The sequence below is a fragment of the Carlito syrichta genome, unplaced genomic scaffold (genome assembly GCF_000164805.1).
Source record: "Carlito syrichta isolate Samal-C Ts95f unplaced genomic scaffold, Tarsius_syrichta-2.0.1 Scaffold308561, whole genome shotgun sequence".
NCBI lineage: Eukaryota > Metazoa > Chordata > Mammalia > Primates > Tarsiidae > Carlito > Carlito syrichta.
The window spans coordinates 85,004-103,282 of NW_007252657.1; the positions used below are offsets into that span (position 1 = coordinate 85,004).

At 33.4% G+C, this 18,279-nt stretch overlaps 1 protein-coding gene across 1 annotated transcript in view; it reads left to right on the forward strand.

The window, feature by feature from the left end:
* The window catches only part of LOC103267917 (coiled-coil domain-containing protein 91-like), a 62,135-nt gene extending 44,014 nt beyond the window's left edge, over positions 1–18,121 (forward strand). The window contains exon 6 of the mRNA XM_008065484.2: positions 17,972–18,121. Coding sequence (XP_008063675.2) covers positions 17,972–18,121 — 150 coding nt within the window. The remainder of the gene's footprint in view (positions 1–17,971) is intronic.
* Positions 18,122–18,279: the final 158 nt, after the last annotated feature.

Genomic DNA, 18,279 nt, shown 5'->3' on the forward strand with positions numbered 1-18,279 from the left:
AATCCACTCACCTCAGCCTCCCAAAGGCGCGGGATTACAGGCTGAGCCACTGAGCCCAGCTAGTATGTTTTATGTATATATTTACTGTGTGCTATATATAATAAAATATTTTAAGTATACATATGTAAACATATAAACACATATTTCATGTGTGATATAATGTAACTTAGCAAACATAAATAAAACATAGTATGCATGAGGAAATTTGATACAATATCTAAACTTCACTAGTTAGTGTTCAAAATGGCAAATAAATAGTAAACATAAAATATCCTGCAGCCAGACTCGGTGGCTCAGCCTGTAATCCTGCATTTTGGGAGACTGAGGTGAGTGGATTGCCTGAGCCTGCGGGCTCGAGACCCGGCTGGGCAACTTGGCGAGACCTCATTTCTACAATAAATCAAAAATTAGCCGGGCATGGTAGCGTGCACCTGTAGTTCCAGCTACTTGGAAGGTTAAGCGGAAGGATCGCCAGAGCTCAGCAGGTCGAGGCTGCGGTGGCCAGGAGTGGCCACTACACTCCAGTCTGGGTGACAGAGTGAGACTCCAACTAAAAAAAAAAAAAAGATATTATCCTGTAGTTGGCAGTTTGAGTAGTATACTAAAAGCTCACAACACCACCTTAGTCCTTTGTTCTTAACTTGAAGTTAAATTTGGTATGATATAAAGAAAATCCCCACCTTTCAATGGCTACCATTAGGTCCTAACAAAGGTGAATTTGTCAACAGAGCAAAAATTGCTAATTAACGTTTCCAAGTAAATTAACCATTCACAGTAGTATTTTGTGTGGGATTAAATCTTTGTGCAGCTCACCCCAGGAAGTTTTTAAAAGCATTGTCATCCAAACAAACTTCTGATAGGTGCCTGACCTTCTGAAGAGAAAATTCTAAGCCAAATGAGTCAGTTGACTTTTCAGGGAATAATATGTTCTTAGAAAATTCCTATTTCCATATGTGCCCACAAATAATTTATTTTAAGTAATCTATTTCAAAGGTAGTTATGTAGCAAAGGAACCACTTTTTTATATGCTTACAAAGGTTGCTATCATGAAAGAACATAGATTTGAAATAAAATCAAGACTTCTTGTATGTATATCATTTTTATCATCTTTTCTTATTTAAAATATTTATTTATTTTGATAAAAACACTTAACATGAGATTTATTTTCTTAAAATTTTAGGTCTGCAATATATTATCATTGACTGTAGATATGTAATGTCATACAACAGATCTTTAGAACTTCTTCATCTTGCTTGTCTTTGAAACTATGTCATGTTTAGTCTCTTCCTATTTCCCTCTCTCCCTATCCCCTGGTACCATTCCACTCTTTTATTCTATAAATTTGGATATTTTAGATATCTTATTTAAGTAGAACCATGCAATATTTGTCTTTCTATGACCGTTTTATTTGACTTAGCACCATGGCCTCAAAATTCATTCATCTTCTCCATATTACAGAATTTTCTTCTTTTTTAAGGCTAAATGGTACTTTGTTGTATGTATATGCCACTCTTTTTTGTTTCTTTGTTTGTTTGTTTGTTTGTTTTGATCAAGATCTTACTGTGTCACCCAGGCTGGAGTGCAGTGGCAAAATCACAGCTCACTGCAGCCTTGACCTCCTGGGCTCAAATGGTTCTCCCACCTCAGCCCCCTGAGTAGCTGGGACTATAAGTGTGGGCACCATAGCCTGATTAGTTTTTTTAAATTTTTTGTAGAGATGAGGTCTCATTATGTTGTCCATGCTGATCTCGAAGTCTTGAGCTTAGGCAATCCTTCTGCCTCAGTCTCCTGAAGTGCTGAGATTAAAGGCATAAGCTACAGCCCCGAGCCCTATATCACAAGTTTTTTTAATCCATTCATCTGTCAGTGGTTATTTAGGTTTCCACATTTTTAGTATCTTTTCTTAGTAGTATATGACCAGTCCTTATTTGAGCTCTAAATCCGGACAAAAGAATTATATGACAAAGCAAACTCATTCATAAAATTATTTTAGACTTGCATTTCTTTAATTGACATGGAAGATATTTCCTAAAAGAAAAAAATTTTAAAGATCATACTTCTTTTCCATCAAAGGGGGTTATGCGGCTATCATAAGAAATGCTTAAAATAAAAGTAAGAAATACCTTTTTAAGAGTTATCTTTTTCCTATATGAAGGGCAAATTAACTTTTGAAGAGAACTGACAATGAAGTCTGCCATTTAACCTGTGTGTTTTTACAAGCCATATTAAAGAACTAGTATTCATTTGTATTAGTCAATAAACCAATTATCACATGTAGAGGTGTCATTAAATATCAACAACAAAAAAAATGGCTACATTAGGTTCCGTTTGCACCAAGTTTTGCTTATTGTATATTAAGGAGGATAGATTTACTACCTACCTTATAGAGTTGTTAAGAATTCATTCATGTTATAAAATAGAACGGCATATATAAATATCTACTGTAATTTGATCATCTTCACTACATTATTAGAAAAAAACAAAAACTATTAGTAGCATTACTGTTGCTTATTAAAAATTTGTTTCTCAGATTAGTGTTTCTATTTCTATTTCCTCTAAAGTTTATAGTGTGAATTCTAAAACTTTATTTCGTAATTCACAGAACGTTGCAACTGTTTACATCAGTATACTTGAAGGAAATGTATTACTTCCATTTTGAGACTTGGAGTTTTATTAATAACACATTTGTAGAATTTTTTTTAAGGTTGAATGTTTCTAAACAAAATCTGTTTTTAAAAAGTGAATAGATTATCTGAAATGAAAGAACCAGCTAACTACTAGATCTTTTTATTATGTCACTTAAAAAAAATTAGGATTCTTTATACTCTTCTTCTTTTCCAAAATTGTATTTTAGTGTTTTGAGTTAATGTTTATGAATATCTTGGGGTTTGGGAATTTTCTTACAAAAAAGACTTCTCGGAGCTTATAAACTCATATTTAGAAGAAGCAAGTGTTTTGTTTTGGTTTGGTTTGGTTTTTTTTTTTTTTTAGCAAATTCATAATCTCCTTGTCTCTTTCCAAAAGACTCATCTCTGCTGGATTTCTGTTTGCATCAGAGAGGAACACATTTGCAGAACAAAAATTTTCCTTTTCGTTTTCCAGGTTTGTGTGTATGTGTGTATATGTGTGTGTGTGTGTGTGTGTGTGTGTGTGTGTGTGTGTGTGTGTGTGTGTTTTAACTGGAGAATCAACTTGAGATTTTCAACATCAGACAATACAAAAGGCCTATAAACCTTGGCTCCAACTGAGTGTACATGTCAGTCTGTGAAGTAGCCTTTTTCCCTTGAAGTTTTTGAAAAACTTTGAGGGAAGAAGTCTAATGTTGTGTTAGGTCCTGCCATTATGTGTCTTTTGTCCTAAATAATTTTTCATTTGGCATCATCATACCCTTACCAAATTCACTAGAAGTTTAAAATGAGAACTTCTTTTTCCTACATCTTTTCCTTCAGTCTTTTACTGTTAAAAGGCAAGGGAACACAGAATGAAAAATTCAAAATGCTTAATTTTTCAAATAACTTTAAAAGTATCTAACAATATTAAATGCAACAGATTCACAAATCACCATAGAGGCCAACATAGGTTTTTTGTGTATATCTGAAATTAATAAATTTTTCAATCCTATTGAGTAATAAAATTGTACTCAGAATGAGAATTATACTGAGAAAAAGAGTTTCTTCAATTTTAATGATATTTACCAATTTTTATGTGCCAAATTAATAGAAATGTATAAATACCCACTATTTACCTCATTTAAACATCTTAGACATGACAAAGAGGCTACCTATACACGTTAGGTGAATTATAATTTACACTCACATTATATCCTAAATCATTAAAATTATTAACTCTAAAGTATTTACTAAGTCAGAGACATAGTATTTGTACTATTAGTTTGAGTCATAATTATAACCAAAATTTAGTATTAATGAACATATCCAAATAAGGAGGGCTTTTAAAATGGTTAACCAGAAAAGTAATTCAAATTAATGATGAATCAATTTCAGCGATAAAAATACCTAATAAAAATTCTACATGATAATCTTTCCAAGAATTTGTCCGTAAAATCTAAACCCAACAAATAAGGGTTATTATTATATTGAATTCACAAATATAATATGATATTTAAAAGTTAATGTTTTACAGCCTAAGCATTTATAAATTTTCTATAGGATTTGAAATAAATTGTCTAATTTTTTATGAATTTAAACATCACTATAATATAGCAGAGATGGAAAGGCAGACAGGGAAACCTAAAAGAATTTTAAAATATATTTAATTTTTTTGAGAATCAACTAGGTACCTTGCAAGTATAGTGATTTTTCATTAGAAGATGGTATTGTATTTTATTAAAATTAAAATTTTGGTTTCAAACTCTCTTGAATCACTATAAATCTAGAGCAGAGGTTACAAGCGATAGCTCATGGGTCAGATTTGACATGCTGCCATTTTTGTAAATAAAGTTTAATTGGAACACACACTCATGTTCATTCCATTCATTCCTGTATTGTTCACTGGCTGGTTTCATGCTGCAGCAGAGTTAAATAGTTGAGAGAGGCTATCAGGCCACATACCCAAAAAATGTGCTCCATCTGGTTCTTTACAAAAGAAAGTTTGTCAATCCTTGTTCTAGATCATCAAAATTATCTTATGGAGAAAATTTCTCTTAGCCCTTTAGAATGTTTATTCTTTCATTATCCCATGAATTGTAACTAGACAATTGAAATCCCTTAAAGCTAGTCTGGAAAATATTTCTCTTTATATTAATTGCCAGAAAATGTATTACAATATACTCGTATCAGATCTGATCATTAGTGCCATAAACTTTGTTTTATATAAAGATTACAGAAAAACGCGATGGGAAAGACCACATCCATGACACTCTGTAGGGAGGAAGAATTTGTGGTTTATAATGACCTATGACCCTTGGATTAGAATGACGAGTTCCAACCCATCCACAAGTTACAACTGGTACACATGAGCTTGCTGTGAGGGAGGAAGTGTGAATAACACTAAGCAAGCAACAACTACTCACAGCCAAGCAGTGATTCCTAAGAAATAAAATCTCATCCAAATGTAATAAAAGATTATTTTTTTTCCTCTTAGGAACCAGAATTATGCCCTGCGTTTTCTAAATCACCTTCTGGGAAATAGCCTTCACTTTATAGTATTCTTTCCATTTAGATTTTTAGAGAGGAGTACGGAGCAATTATCTTCAAAGATTTTGTGGTCAAGGCAGTGTCAAAATTTCTTAATTATAAAAGGTTCTTTTAACCCAGTTTTACTACAGTATTCTTAGGTATTTGCATCTCAAACTATTAGAAGGTAATATTTAGCCAAAATGAACTTTATTTCCTGATCAGTTAAACATAATTTCAGTATAAGTTATTCAATTCCTCGAGGTGCCTTCCTTTTCTCATATTGATAATATGGAAGTTCAACTAACTGAACTCTAATGTCTCTGTAAGACTGTATATCCTAAAATTCTTTAAGACTGTGAATATTTTCTCTGACAAGTGATAAACCTCTTGAGGGATTTTTAATTGTTGGTATAAATCAGTTGTATCATGGTAGTTATTTTACACATTAATTATACACTAATATAGAAGAATAGGACTTTTCTGGCATTCCATAGCCTCATGCCCCCCTTTCTTGTCCTAATTAATGACTCTTGCTCCTGTTCAACCTGGAGCAGACCTGTAGTTGCAAATGCATATGCAAGAAGCAGCTCAATAGCAGTTTAGTATCTCTGGTCTAAAATATCTGCCCTTTTAACTTTTGTTTGGGTCTCATATTTAAAAGTGTTTTTATCTGAATATTGCATATTAAAATAAATAATTTGCCCTCACTTTCAAGTGCTGCCTATGTTGTCAGTTGTACTTTATTTTTCTATGCCAACAGGAAAGTTCGCCTATTATACATAACCTGTATTTTAATTCAAACCATCAGAAATATACCTTCCACATTTGTAAAATTGTTATTTCAGATGACATAATAACAAACAAATGGAAGATATTTGGATTTGGAAAAATAGCCAGTACAGACCACTTTGTCAAATGATGTTTCTACTGGATCATAAGTGTATCATCCTCACTGAATTTGAGGAGCAGAAATTTTGATTTGAAGATAAGATAGTAAAACCAATGAAGTGAATAGGGTTTTAAAGGTTTTATGATTTTTTTAAGTTAATATAGTTTTTATTTTAAAATTTATTTACCATTTTTCTATCTTACACTCATCTTTGAAAGTTTATTTCATAAAATATACTTTAAGATCAGATTTACTGCTATCTTCCACTTTACAGTTTAACAATCTTCTTGATCCTCTTTCTTGTATTGGTGGATTCATTTGCATTCAGAACAATCTTGAAAGAACTTACTGACACATGAGCAATCACAGACTTTGATGAGATGACGTGATCCATTCCAACAATGGAGTAATTGAGAGGACATTAAAGATAAAACTCAGTGCTTAGATTAAATCCCATTGTTCCTGTAATAAGGAACACAAAATATATTCCAACTTAAAATCAAAATATAAACTTATGTGTGTACACATAAAAACTAGTTTGGTATAATAACTAATGTAATCTTTTGGCATTGATTTTTAGATAGCATCTTTGTTTAAACAACAAAAATTGTAATCAATGTACAGTGAGCATAAAGACTTTCTTTGGGGTCATCTAATATCTAAAATTGTTTATCTTTGTTTTTATGTAATAATTCAAAAATGTCCATCTAAATTATCAATTATTGAATTAATACCATGACAAAAAGCTTTATTCTTTAGTAAAAGGTTTTAACTTGAAAAAGATATTTAGATGACTTTTCTTCATTAGTGTATTATAATTAAGTTTTTAAAACTTAGATGGTGATAAGAATTTATTAAAATCAAAGACAAAGCAACGAAGTGTCAACTTTGAGTCATAGGCTGTGGCAGTCAGTGTGGGTTTGTACTATCATTGAAGGCTTATCATTGATTAGATGTAGCTTTTGGAGATGGGTCACACCACATGGAGTTCTTACTCAGAATGGTTAGAAAATCTCATAATACAAATGGTGAGAGCAGTTAGTCAAGGAGGAAAACTAGAGGTCCTAGAAAAAGCACTATCCAAAGTCCCAAAATTAAAGACTGGTGATAATGATGATAAAAACTTATACTTACAAAGCATTTACTAGATTCCAGAAACTGTGTGTGTGTGTGTGTGTGTGTGTGTGTGTGTGTGTGTGTGTGTGTGTGTGTTCATTACTCACAATGGATATTATCAGCCCTCAAATTGCAAAACTGGAAAGTGATAATCTGGCTCTGGAGTGTGACCGGTTAGCCATTAAAACTATCTCTGTGGGCAAGATGTAGAAGTAAAAAATAAGGACAAAAGTTCATGGATAGGTCAGAAAAGAGGAGTGGAAGTTTCCAGTTGAAAGCTGAGATCAAGAGGATAACAGGGACTCATTTTTATGTTTTGTTAGCTTTATGGCATTATATAATGTCTTAATGTCCAGTTTTGGAATTAAAGTTTAAGAACATATTTCTTAAGGAATTGTATGAAATCAAAACCAATGACTTGAAGCAATAATAGACATCAACACATGCAAATGCTTAAATAAACAATCAAATGCATTAAACTTACAGTAATTGACAATAGAATTCTAGAAGATCACTAAAGACTATGCTGACCAGGATGGACTTTTGAGTTCTGTCAAATGGAAACTATAATTTGGACTAGGCGAATTAGTAAAAAGAGGATAATCAATAGTCCATGAGAAACCAAAGGATTTGGTCTCTTATAGGAATAAGCAAATTTACATATAAAGAGTTTTATAAAGAAGTCTGTTTTGTAGAACCTTGATACACCTTTTGTCTACAGATCTAGAATATCTTGTTTCGTGAAGCTCAGATTATTGGGGAAATGAAGATGGTGATAATTTTTTTTTTTAGTTTTTTATGTTGATGGCATACCCTTCAGTCTCCTTTAGAAAATAAAAAGCATATATGCTTTTTAATATATAATATATATGCTTTATAATATATATATACACACATATATATATATACACACACATATTGTATGACATTCATTTATTTATTAACTGTTTATTAAGGGTCCACAGTTGCCATTCCAGCTAAAGTTATTACAATGTTAAGAAGGAAATAATGAAGTGGTATTTCAAATTGCCTGTATCTTGATCAGTCTCTCTCTTTATATATCTGTATGTCTACAGCATGCATCTACATGTCCCCTTCCCTATTCCATCTGTAAGCTATGTACTGAGAAGCTTCAGTATAAAAAATTTTTTTTCACTCTATAAAGAAGTATTGAGTACCTTTAAGTCAGAGCATTATGCTCAGAATACAAGGATAAATAAGACAACCAAGAAAGAGAGCTTATATCCTAGTTTCCATAATAACAATATGTATTTGTTTAGTAACTAAAGTTTTAAAATATTTTTACATATATTATTTAACTCTTAGGATCACTTGTGTGTTTGTTCTTCTGATTTTACAAACCAGAAAATCAGATTATAGAAATGTTGGCTTTTCTGAGATTGCATCTAATAAATAGCATAGCTGAGACTTGAGTGTTTCTATTCTTGATACAGTGTTCTTTCCACTGCATCACACTGGCTTTCTTTGTCAACCTCATGTATACTAGCATTTTCATTGTACTGTCTAGGATGAAGCCAATATCTGATGATGATTATTAAAACCCACAGTAGTTAGAATCAATGAAGAGTTACAGCTGTAACAGCAACAGCTGAACTGTCTCCATTATAGTCTTTTCATATGATACTTTAACTATAAAACTCTCCTCAATTTTGAGTTCCATATTTAGGAAAAAATGTTGACATGTTCATAGAAATCACAGTTTTCAGAGTAAACTATTAAGGATCTAAATTTGGAGAAGAGTTTGAAAGATCTGAGCCTGTTCAACTAATGAAAAAGTTGCTTACTATAAAAATTCAGCAGTTTAGAATCCCAGAAAACATTATCTGAATATGATCTCAGCACTAAAGAAATACCTGTAAATGCTCAACTTAAGTGAAAATCTAAACTGTTTAAATAAAACGTTCTAGCCAGGCTCGGTGGCTCAGCCTGTAATCCCACGTCTTGGGAGGCTGAGGTGAGTGGATTGCCTGAGCCTGCGGGTTCGAGACCCGGCTGGGCATCTTGGTGAGACCTCATCTCTACAATAAACCAAAAAATCAGCCAGGTGTGGTAGCGCACGCCTATAATTCTGGCTACTCGGAAGGCTGAGGCGGAAGGATCGCCGGAGCCCAGCAGGTCGAGGCTGCGGTGGCCGGGAGTGCCACTGCACTCCAGCCTGGGTTGATAGAGTGAAACTCCAACTCAAAAAAAAAATTAAAAAAATAATTAATAAATAAAAAAATGTTCTATATCAGAAAAAATAAAATAAAACAACAACTGTTTATTGAGTGGCAAGTTTGTCCAAGATACTATAGTTGGTACTTTATATTTACTATCTTGCTTATTCCTCAAAACAACCCTAAAATAATATTTGCATTTTAAAAGTAAGGAAAATTTATATTCAGCAATATATGATAACTGCCCAAGATCAGCAAGAGAGTCAAGATTTTTTCTTGGTTCTATCTGACTGCAGACCACATAGGGAAATTGTCAAATCTTCCTCTGTAACTCTTTAAGACTGATTGAATAATTTATTTAAATACTTCAAATGTTATTTCAAAAAAATGTTATTTCAAAAGCTTAAACTTTTGACTTCAATAATAAACATGCCGAATATTTACCTAATTATCATGACAAAGTTAGGTGTTGATTAAAGATATAAGAAATTTTAAAATGAAGTTTCTATGAAACTGTGCAACATAAATTGGACTACATAGTTACAAATTACCATGTCTATGTGGTACCAGTGTTAAGTAGATTGTAGTTTATTGATTTTGTTTCTTTAAATCCAGTTCAGTTCTGCTACCTTAAGTACTGATGTACCTTCTGTCTTTTCTAGCCCATTAATACCAGTGTTAAAACTAAAAACCCTTAGCCTATTCTTTGTAGTTCTCATAAGTTATCAAAGGAATTAATGGTTTAATTAATTGGAATTATTGCATTAATGTTTCTACTGACATATGGGCTGATGACAAACTCCCTTAATATTACACTTTTTCTAGGAATTATAAAAAAAACTAACATGTCAGAATTATTTCAGTCCTTTAAAATCTATTCAGATATACAAGTCATTACTGCAAATAAGTTTTTTTGTTAATGTAGCAAGAAAACTAGGTTAGGATTCCAACATATTCTGTTTGAAAGCCATTCATTTTGTTAAGTTTTGAAGTCAAATTGGCTTGGAGACTTTTTTTCTAATCTAAATTCTACTTTAGTAGCATGCGGCTAAGCAGTATAACCCTAGTATTTACTACATTCTAACACTTCTCTTTAGTGGCTCTTAGTTCTCAATTCTGTCTTATTAAGTAGAGAGTTTTTATTGTCATTTTACAAGAGAGAAGAATTAGACAACATTTCAGGATTTATACTAATTTTTACAAAGGGTTTCTTGTAAAACATTTAGAAACACAATAACCTCCTCAATTATACACTTTAACAATTAAATTGTAGAAATTATATCTATAGGATTATAGGCTTATTCCATAATGGATTTATACTCTTCAAACTATAAATCCAAAATATTTATAAAGACCTGAAACTCCTACTCTTTGACTTATTTTTCACATATATAGTTAAGAGACAAATGAGTTCTTTGTGATGTGCTGCTTTTTAAACAAAACTCCTGAAAGCACTATTTTCTTATCTCCATGCACTATTAAAATCTCTGACTTTCAATGGAAAGGGGATGATGTTATTTCCAAAAGTCAGCTGGTAACATTTTAATTTAATCTACTTGATTTGTTGTATAGCTGTTTTTCATCATATGTGTCACTTCAGCTGTCAGTCCTTTCTTTGAAAAACATAGCAAACAAATTTTTTTTGGTCTGTAACTGTAGCTAATTGTGTCTTGGAAATACTGTGAATAATTATTTTCTAAGAGATGCAGAACTTTTCTTCCCAGAAGAAAACAGAGAAAACCTTCTTAACATTCTGTTCAGTGCTGATTTATAGGCACTGACATGACCTGTGTGCTCCCTCATTGGTTGGAGGCTTTGTACTAATCCTTAGAGAAAGACCAATTATTTAATATCTAAACTCCAGTCTATAACAGAAAGGAAAAAGATATCTCGTTTATTACCATCACATTATTTTTGAATGAAATGTGGATGTATCACATGTCTGACTGAGCCGTTGAATAAATTGTTAGACTATTTTTGTTATTTTCTTAAAACAAAAAATACTAAATGGATAGTAAAGGCAATAATCTTATTAGCACTTATTTTTCTTCTCTAGAATTGATGTACCAGTGTACAATGCTCTTGGTCTTTATTTATTGTCATTTTATACTGTTAATACTTACTTTTCTTAGTAAATTTTAATTCATTTCCCTCGCATTGATTGGTTCAATTGTGATTTCATCCATGAGATCCTGTGAACCTCAGTTTTATACCTAAAGCTCTAGCACTGGCATTGGTTTATCCTCTAAAAACTAATTCTTATCATTACATGCCTTTATTAGAAAATTTGAAATTAACCTAAGATTAAGATGCTACATATAAACATATGGCAGATTTTTGGCCCTTTTGGAAACAATATTTTATTGATGGTTTGAAGTCTGCTTTGTCTGATATCAGTATAGCTATCCCTGCTCTTTTCTGCTTTCCATTTTCCTGCCTTTAACTTTGAGCCTGTGGGTGTCCTTTGCAGTGAGTTGAGTTTCCTGGAGGCAGCAGATTGTTGGATCATGCTTCTTTATCTAGTTTGCTACTCCGTGCCTTTTCAGTAGTGTATTCAGTCCATTCATGTTCAAACTAATTATTGAAATGTGAGAGTTCATCCCTGTCATAGGGCTTCTGGGGGGTTGCTCTGCTTTCTCTTTACTTTTACATTTATATATGTGTGTGTTTTTATTTTTGTGATTGATCTGTATGCTCTGTTAACCCTATGTTTGCCTGTACTTTCGTGTTGGGTATGATCGTTCTTTTGTTTCTGTGTTTGACACCTTCTTAAACATCTTCTGAAGGACTGGTCTGAAGGCAGCATATTCTCTTAGGAATTGGATGTCTAGGAAGTATTTTAATTCTCTATCACTGATGAAGCTTAGCTTGGTGGAGTAGGAGATTCCTGGCTGAAACTGTTTATCTTTGAGAGCATTAAAAATGGGACTCCAGTCCCTTCTGACTTGTAGTATTGTCTGGTACAATTCTGATGTGTTTTTCCCAGTAGGTGATCTGACATTTCTCTCTTGTTGCCTTTAGGATTCTTTCTTTCATGATTACTTTGTTAAAGTGGATTATATTTTTTTATTATACTGAATGTTTGCTTTTAAGCAGCAATGACTAGTCAGTCAGAAAAGCAGCTTATTTATTAAGGGAATGTTTTCAGTGGAGGAAACTGGCTTTGCAGGTCAACTTCCAGAAGCCAAGTCCCAAACTATGGCATGAAAACTGTCCATATGAGAAAATCCCTTTACTGTACTTCTCTGCCAAGCATTAGAGAAAAGTATTATTGCTTCTGCTTCTCACTTCTCACAACTTCTGTTGTCTTCAAAAATTTCTGCCACCACCCATACCAGCAAAGAAGATCCTTCATTGAGTTTCCCTTTTCATATTGCTCATTTCTTATTGACGTGTGTAGGATAGAACATTGATCACATACTTGTATGTATACTGGACACAAAAGAAGCTAAGAAAATACTTTTTGTGGATTTTACCTTAGAAGGACATAACTTATATGTATGGAATATCCTCCAACATGTAAGCATTTTCAAAAGGTGCCAAAATAATAAAGCATAATAAACATAAACTACTTGGCTGTCTAACATCAAATACACCCTTTGCTATTTCTTAAACCTAACCTTCAAAATATATTCTTCTCCCATACGTAAATGTAATAGCAGTGTCATCAACTTAAGTAACAACAAAATACACCAATTATCCCTTATAAAAACAAATATGTGCCCAATCTTTGCCCACAAAGAGGAAGGTCTAAAGTTTTTTATGGCATCCAACCACAAGGCAAGTATTGCTGAGAGTATGAGTTATCTGACATCTCACTTCTGATGGCACAACCTTCTCAAATTTCATTGCATTTATATTACAATCACGTGATGTGACTTGCTACTGAGCGTACCTGATTTAATAGTTTGGTAGATGAGCTAAATCAAGTGTGTTTTGGCAGATCTAGTACATTTGTCGTATCACAATCAGATATACAGTCTCCAATAATACTTTGTAAAAGTGAGCTTATTGCAACCTTTCAGGGGGACAAGAATTTCCAGCCTAATTAATTTGTTCCAAAATCTTTAAGAACTCTGCTGGGATTCCTCTATCAGAACTTGCCACAGACTTTACATGGCATCCTGATAAGTTATCAACAGTTCTAACACTATTGAATTTATTTGTCATTAATTAGGGCCAGGTAGATGCACTGTATCCTGGATTAACAAGGAAGCTTCCTTTCTCCTCTAGGACCCTCTTGCAACTAAGAGACTTTCAGGTCATTTCATAAATAGGGAAAAGTAGAATTCTCAAAGTGATATATGATATCACTTAGCACTGTGCTTCTTTCTTAGCAGTAGGGGCACAAGGTACAGTAAGTTATCTTTAACTTTATAAAGACTCTCCTGGTATGCTCAAGATCACTGGACCCCTAGAATATTAAAGTGTAGCTCTTAAATTTTCATGTGATATATCATCCACCTTATTGGACTTATAGGTATGCTTTACCAAAGAATCGTGAGTACTGATTTCCTGCTTTCCAGGTCCTGAAGACACATCATCAATGTAGTTGTTTTATATGATGGCAAGATACTAATGATTTTTCTGAAATATACCATGGTAGAGAAACTAATAATTTTATATAACTCTAAGATGAAATGACTTAATGTTCTACCTGTCATGTAAGAATAACTGTTATAGATCTTCTCTATTAGGATTGAGGGGAAAAAAGCATTTGCCAGATTACCAGTTGTATATCTGGTGCTACAACCTCTAAATGTAGATTTTTCAATGCACATCTGTAATAGCAGCTACGTTTGAAATCACTATCTGATTAGGCCTCTAATTCTTCTTCAATGTCAACTACATACTCTGGCAATAACTATATTATGTGCATAGGGCCGTACTGGGCTGGACATGAGGCAGATGCAGGTTAAAACTTCATTCAACATTTGATTCCCGTAAGCATCCAATCTGACCAGTAGTCCACGGTGGTATTCTAGCTTTCCAGTTTTTGCCTTAGCTCAGAGTTGTTATACAACTGTACCTAAAAGACCTGATATTTTCCTTTCTCTACTGTAGTTATCTTGATGAGAAAGTCCACACTGAACGTTTTGCAGTTCGTATTTGTGATGTTATTGCAATAGACATCTTAGAGGTTGTGTAGTCACTCTAATCACTCAAAAATTTGTAAGTCTGTGAATTGACTCAGGACTAGAAATTGGAGAAGACATTGCACATATTGATTGCAGTCATTCATTGAGGTCAGGGCTTTTTTTCATTTAATGTGGATGTTTTATGATTTTATTATGTTGGACTTTTTTGGATGCCTATCAATTTTGTCCATATAGATCACCTGATTAAGCACTCAAAGCCAGTGTCCCGGTGGGTCAGAGCATTCTGATTACAGCTCAACCCTGCTAGCAATAACAGTTGCCATTTCCTCCTGTCTCTTACAGCAAAGTGCTTCTACTTGAGTTCTGTCGTGTCAGCATGCCATTATTATCCACATGAAAAGCAGCATAGGCCACTAGTGCTTCCTGGCCTACAAAAGGTAGACACTATTGTTTGCAAACACTGACTTTTACCTTTCAAGGAACAATGTTAGGGAGCAGCTAATAACCGTGATTCTTGCCTTGAATTGAGAATTTAGTATTGTGAGACTTTCATTCTCTTTTTAAAGCTGTGTTACAAAATTAGGAGGAACTAATTTTGTTTTTCAATTTTCATGCTCTTCATATTCATTCAGATTAGCAAGTAGCTTTTGAATCTCTCAAAGTCTTGTATTCAGTGGTCACTTGACTTAAGTGGCTATCATTAATAATTTGTTACTTTTCTAATGCAGGATATGGCTGCCAGATTTTATTTTATTTTATTTTTCCAGAATACTAGCTGGATTCTTGGAGTAATCAACCCTTATAGCGCCAGATAACTAATCAGAAAATCTTTCTGAATTTTCTAAAGTTATATTGCCTTCAATCACTTTTTCAGAACCAACTTATATATCTTTTTTTTAAGCAGCAAGTTTCTCCTTTTAAGTATCAGAAGCTGCTTCCAGCTGGCTAGTAAGCAGATGAGTTTATTTAAAAGAGTATTAGATAGTTGACCAAATTGTTAGAGGGTTGAAAAACCAAGGTCAAGGTTAAATTCTCAAATACCAAAAACTATACCATAAAACTGGTTTAAGGATAAACCTTCCTTTACTGCAACAATCCCATTAAGCAATAGGAGAAACTATTGCTCAATTCCATCATTTCCATGTCCAAGAAATAGATACTTCTATTACTATCCTCATGAGTAAAATGGATGCTGTATGAAGACCTCAAGTTGCTCATTTATGAATCAAACTTTTGCACATTTGACTCTGGTTAGTGGAGTCTTAGGAGTAGAGCAGGCTAGATAACTGAGTTTTTTCTGGATTTCTACCTAGAGGAGTCATACCTCACAAGGCTAGAAATTCATCAAACATAGGAAGGATATCAAAAATCAGAAAACATGTCAATTGGTCACCGCATTCCTTGGGAATTTCTTCTTCCAAGTTGCCATGGTTACTGAAGAAATATTATTCCAGCTTTTTAGTCTCCTGACTAATTCTAAAACTGATCCTTTGAAGTCATACTAGGTGGGTTTCATTCTTACTAAAACAGGACTTTAGCAGTTTGCAATTTCATCAGACATTTTGTAGAAAATAATGTGGTGCAACTTAGCCACCACATTGTCATTCTTTTTCAAGTAATCTGAGATTTTCTGAAGTTAATGTCTAAAGTATGCAACACTGTTCAAAGGATATGCAGTATTTTGGATAGATTTGTTTTTTGGTTTCATGTACTTATGCTAAAAATAGATAGTTTTAGAAGGTATGTATATAGAGATTTTCAAAGTTTTAGTAGTTAAACTTATCCTTGTGTTAATCAACAGACCCCCCATTGCTCACAGATAATTATAAATATATATATCTGTTATATATATTATATATATGTTATAGCACTTGTAATAAAATGATGGTAACAAAGGTTACTAAAGCAAAAAGGCTTAACTTTCTTTCTACAGAATTTACTTTGATTAATTTTAGTTGTTCCTTGAGTCCTTGGCCTCAACTCTGTTCTCTTTATTTGTCTGACTCTTATCAGTAAATCTGTTTCTTCTATCCTCTTTTCATTTTCTCGTCATTTTCAAACCTGTCATCCATGGTCTGTGCTAGTTTTTCAACTCTGATTGTAATTATAAAACTGGAGAAAATGATTCAAAACTAGACAGCAAAGTACTATTACTTAAATTGGTGCATATATTATAAGCTTGAAAAAGGAGAGTCTTAACTTTGTAATAAGCATATAGGTTTTCTGTTGTCTGTTTTCACTGAGTCCTATCATTTACATCTTTCTTGGTGATTCTGGTTGTTACAGAAGGCTATTGCTGCCAAAACCAACTGTCAGTCAAGGCGTTATACTAGTAAATTTCACATTTAAATTCCGCCAATCCATTTGAATCTTTTTCAGATGAGCTTTCCCAATATAGATGACTTTATGAACATTTGATTTAAAGTGTAATATTCTAGGATAAATTCTATATCCAGAAGTGTACGTTGAGACTGATTCATGAAATAGTCCCACTATTCTTGTCACTGTTTTTTTTTATTATTTTTTACATGGATAATGTGATTAATACTTTGTACTAGGAACATATTAATCATAGCTTCTTTGCCATTTTACAAGAATTTTAATATCTACTTTTTATTCATCTTTGGGGATATGTGGAATTTAAAATAACTTGGTTACTTTAGTTTTTTCTTTGTAGTTTAGAGCACTTATTCATTTAAAATTTAGTGTGGCTATAATATATTCAACACTTTGCTTTTGTCCTCAATATTTATTCCATTCCTGTGGTTCACATTTTCCTTTTCTTATGTATCATGTGTTGAAAATGAAAATATCTTGTCTGGGGTGGAGCTTAGCCACTGAACTAAATAAACATACCCTCTCCTTCTGCTCTTAGTTAGTTTTACTCATTAAGTTACTTAAGGATCCTATTAACAACAACAGCAGAAATGTTTTACATATACCTTTATTATTATTATTATTATTATTATTATTATAGTCACATATTTTCATGTAAAAATCTCTTCTTCTTATATCTCTTACCAATAATGCAATCTGGTTCACTTCTTTTTTTGTGACTCCCACATTGTTAGTTGAGAGATTAGTTAAAATAGCATGCATGTTCAAGAATCAAAGCCCTTAAATTTAGTGAAAGAAATGCCACTTGAACAGAATTTCCCAAACTCAGAAGGAAACTATGATATTCTACCCAAGGCCTATTCTTCTCATGTCAGTGACAGAGTACAAGAGAGAAAGTCCAAATACATAAACACGACAAGCTTCTGATTGTGTCGTGTCTGCTGACATCTCCAAAGCAAGTCATATGGCCATGCCCAAGGTCAAGGAGCATAGAAGTACACTCCATACACCGTGAAGCCAAAGCTTGTCACACTGTCAAACTCAACATCAACAGAGTAGAAGAGTCTGTTTCTCCCATAGAGGTAGGGAAAAAGAATGGATATATATTTACCAACCAATAATTTAATCTACCACACCACCCAGTCTAAATTAACTACCCTCTCCCCTTCCTACCTTACTTTATTATATCACAACCTTGTTTTATTTTCTTCTTAGCACAGATCAGTCTATAAAATTATGTTAAGGTTTTTTTGTTTGCGCGTGGCCGCAGCAGCGGTTCTTCAGGTCGGCGCGTACCCCTTCGTGGGCGGGGTCGTGCCTCGGTCTCACCATCATTCCCAGGCTGAGCAGGTCGTGCCCTTGTAGGGCAATCTCACTCCTGCTCCAGAGGACCCTAAAGGGTTGAATAAGATCTTGGAGAGGCCCGGCTAAGCCTGGCTGGCCCCACATTCCAGCAACCGCAGAGGGAGAAGCGGCAAGATGGCAAAGGGGCAACCCGGTCTCTGAAGCCCTCTGCAAAGGAG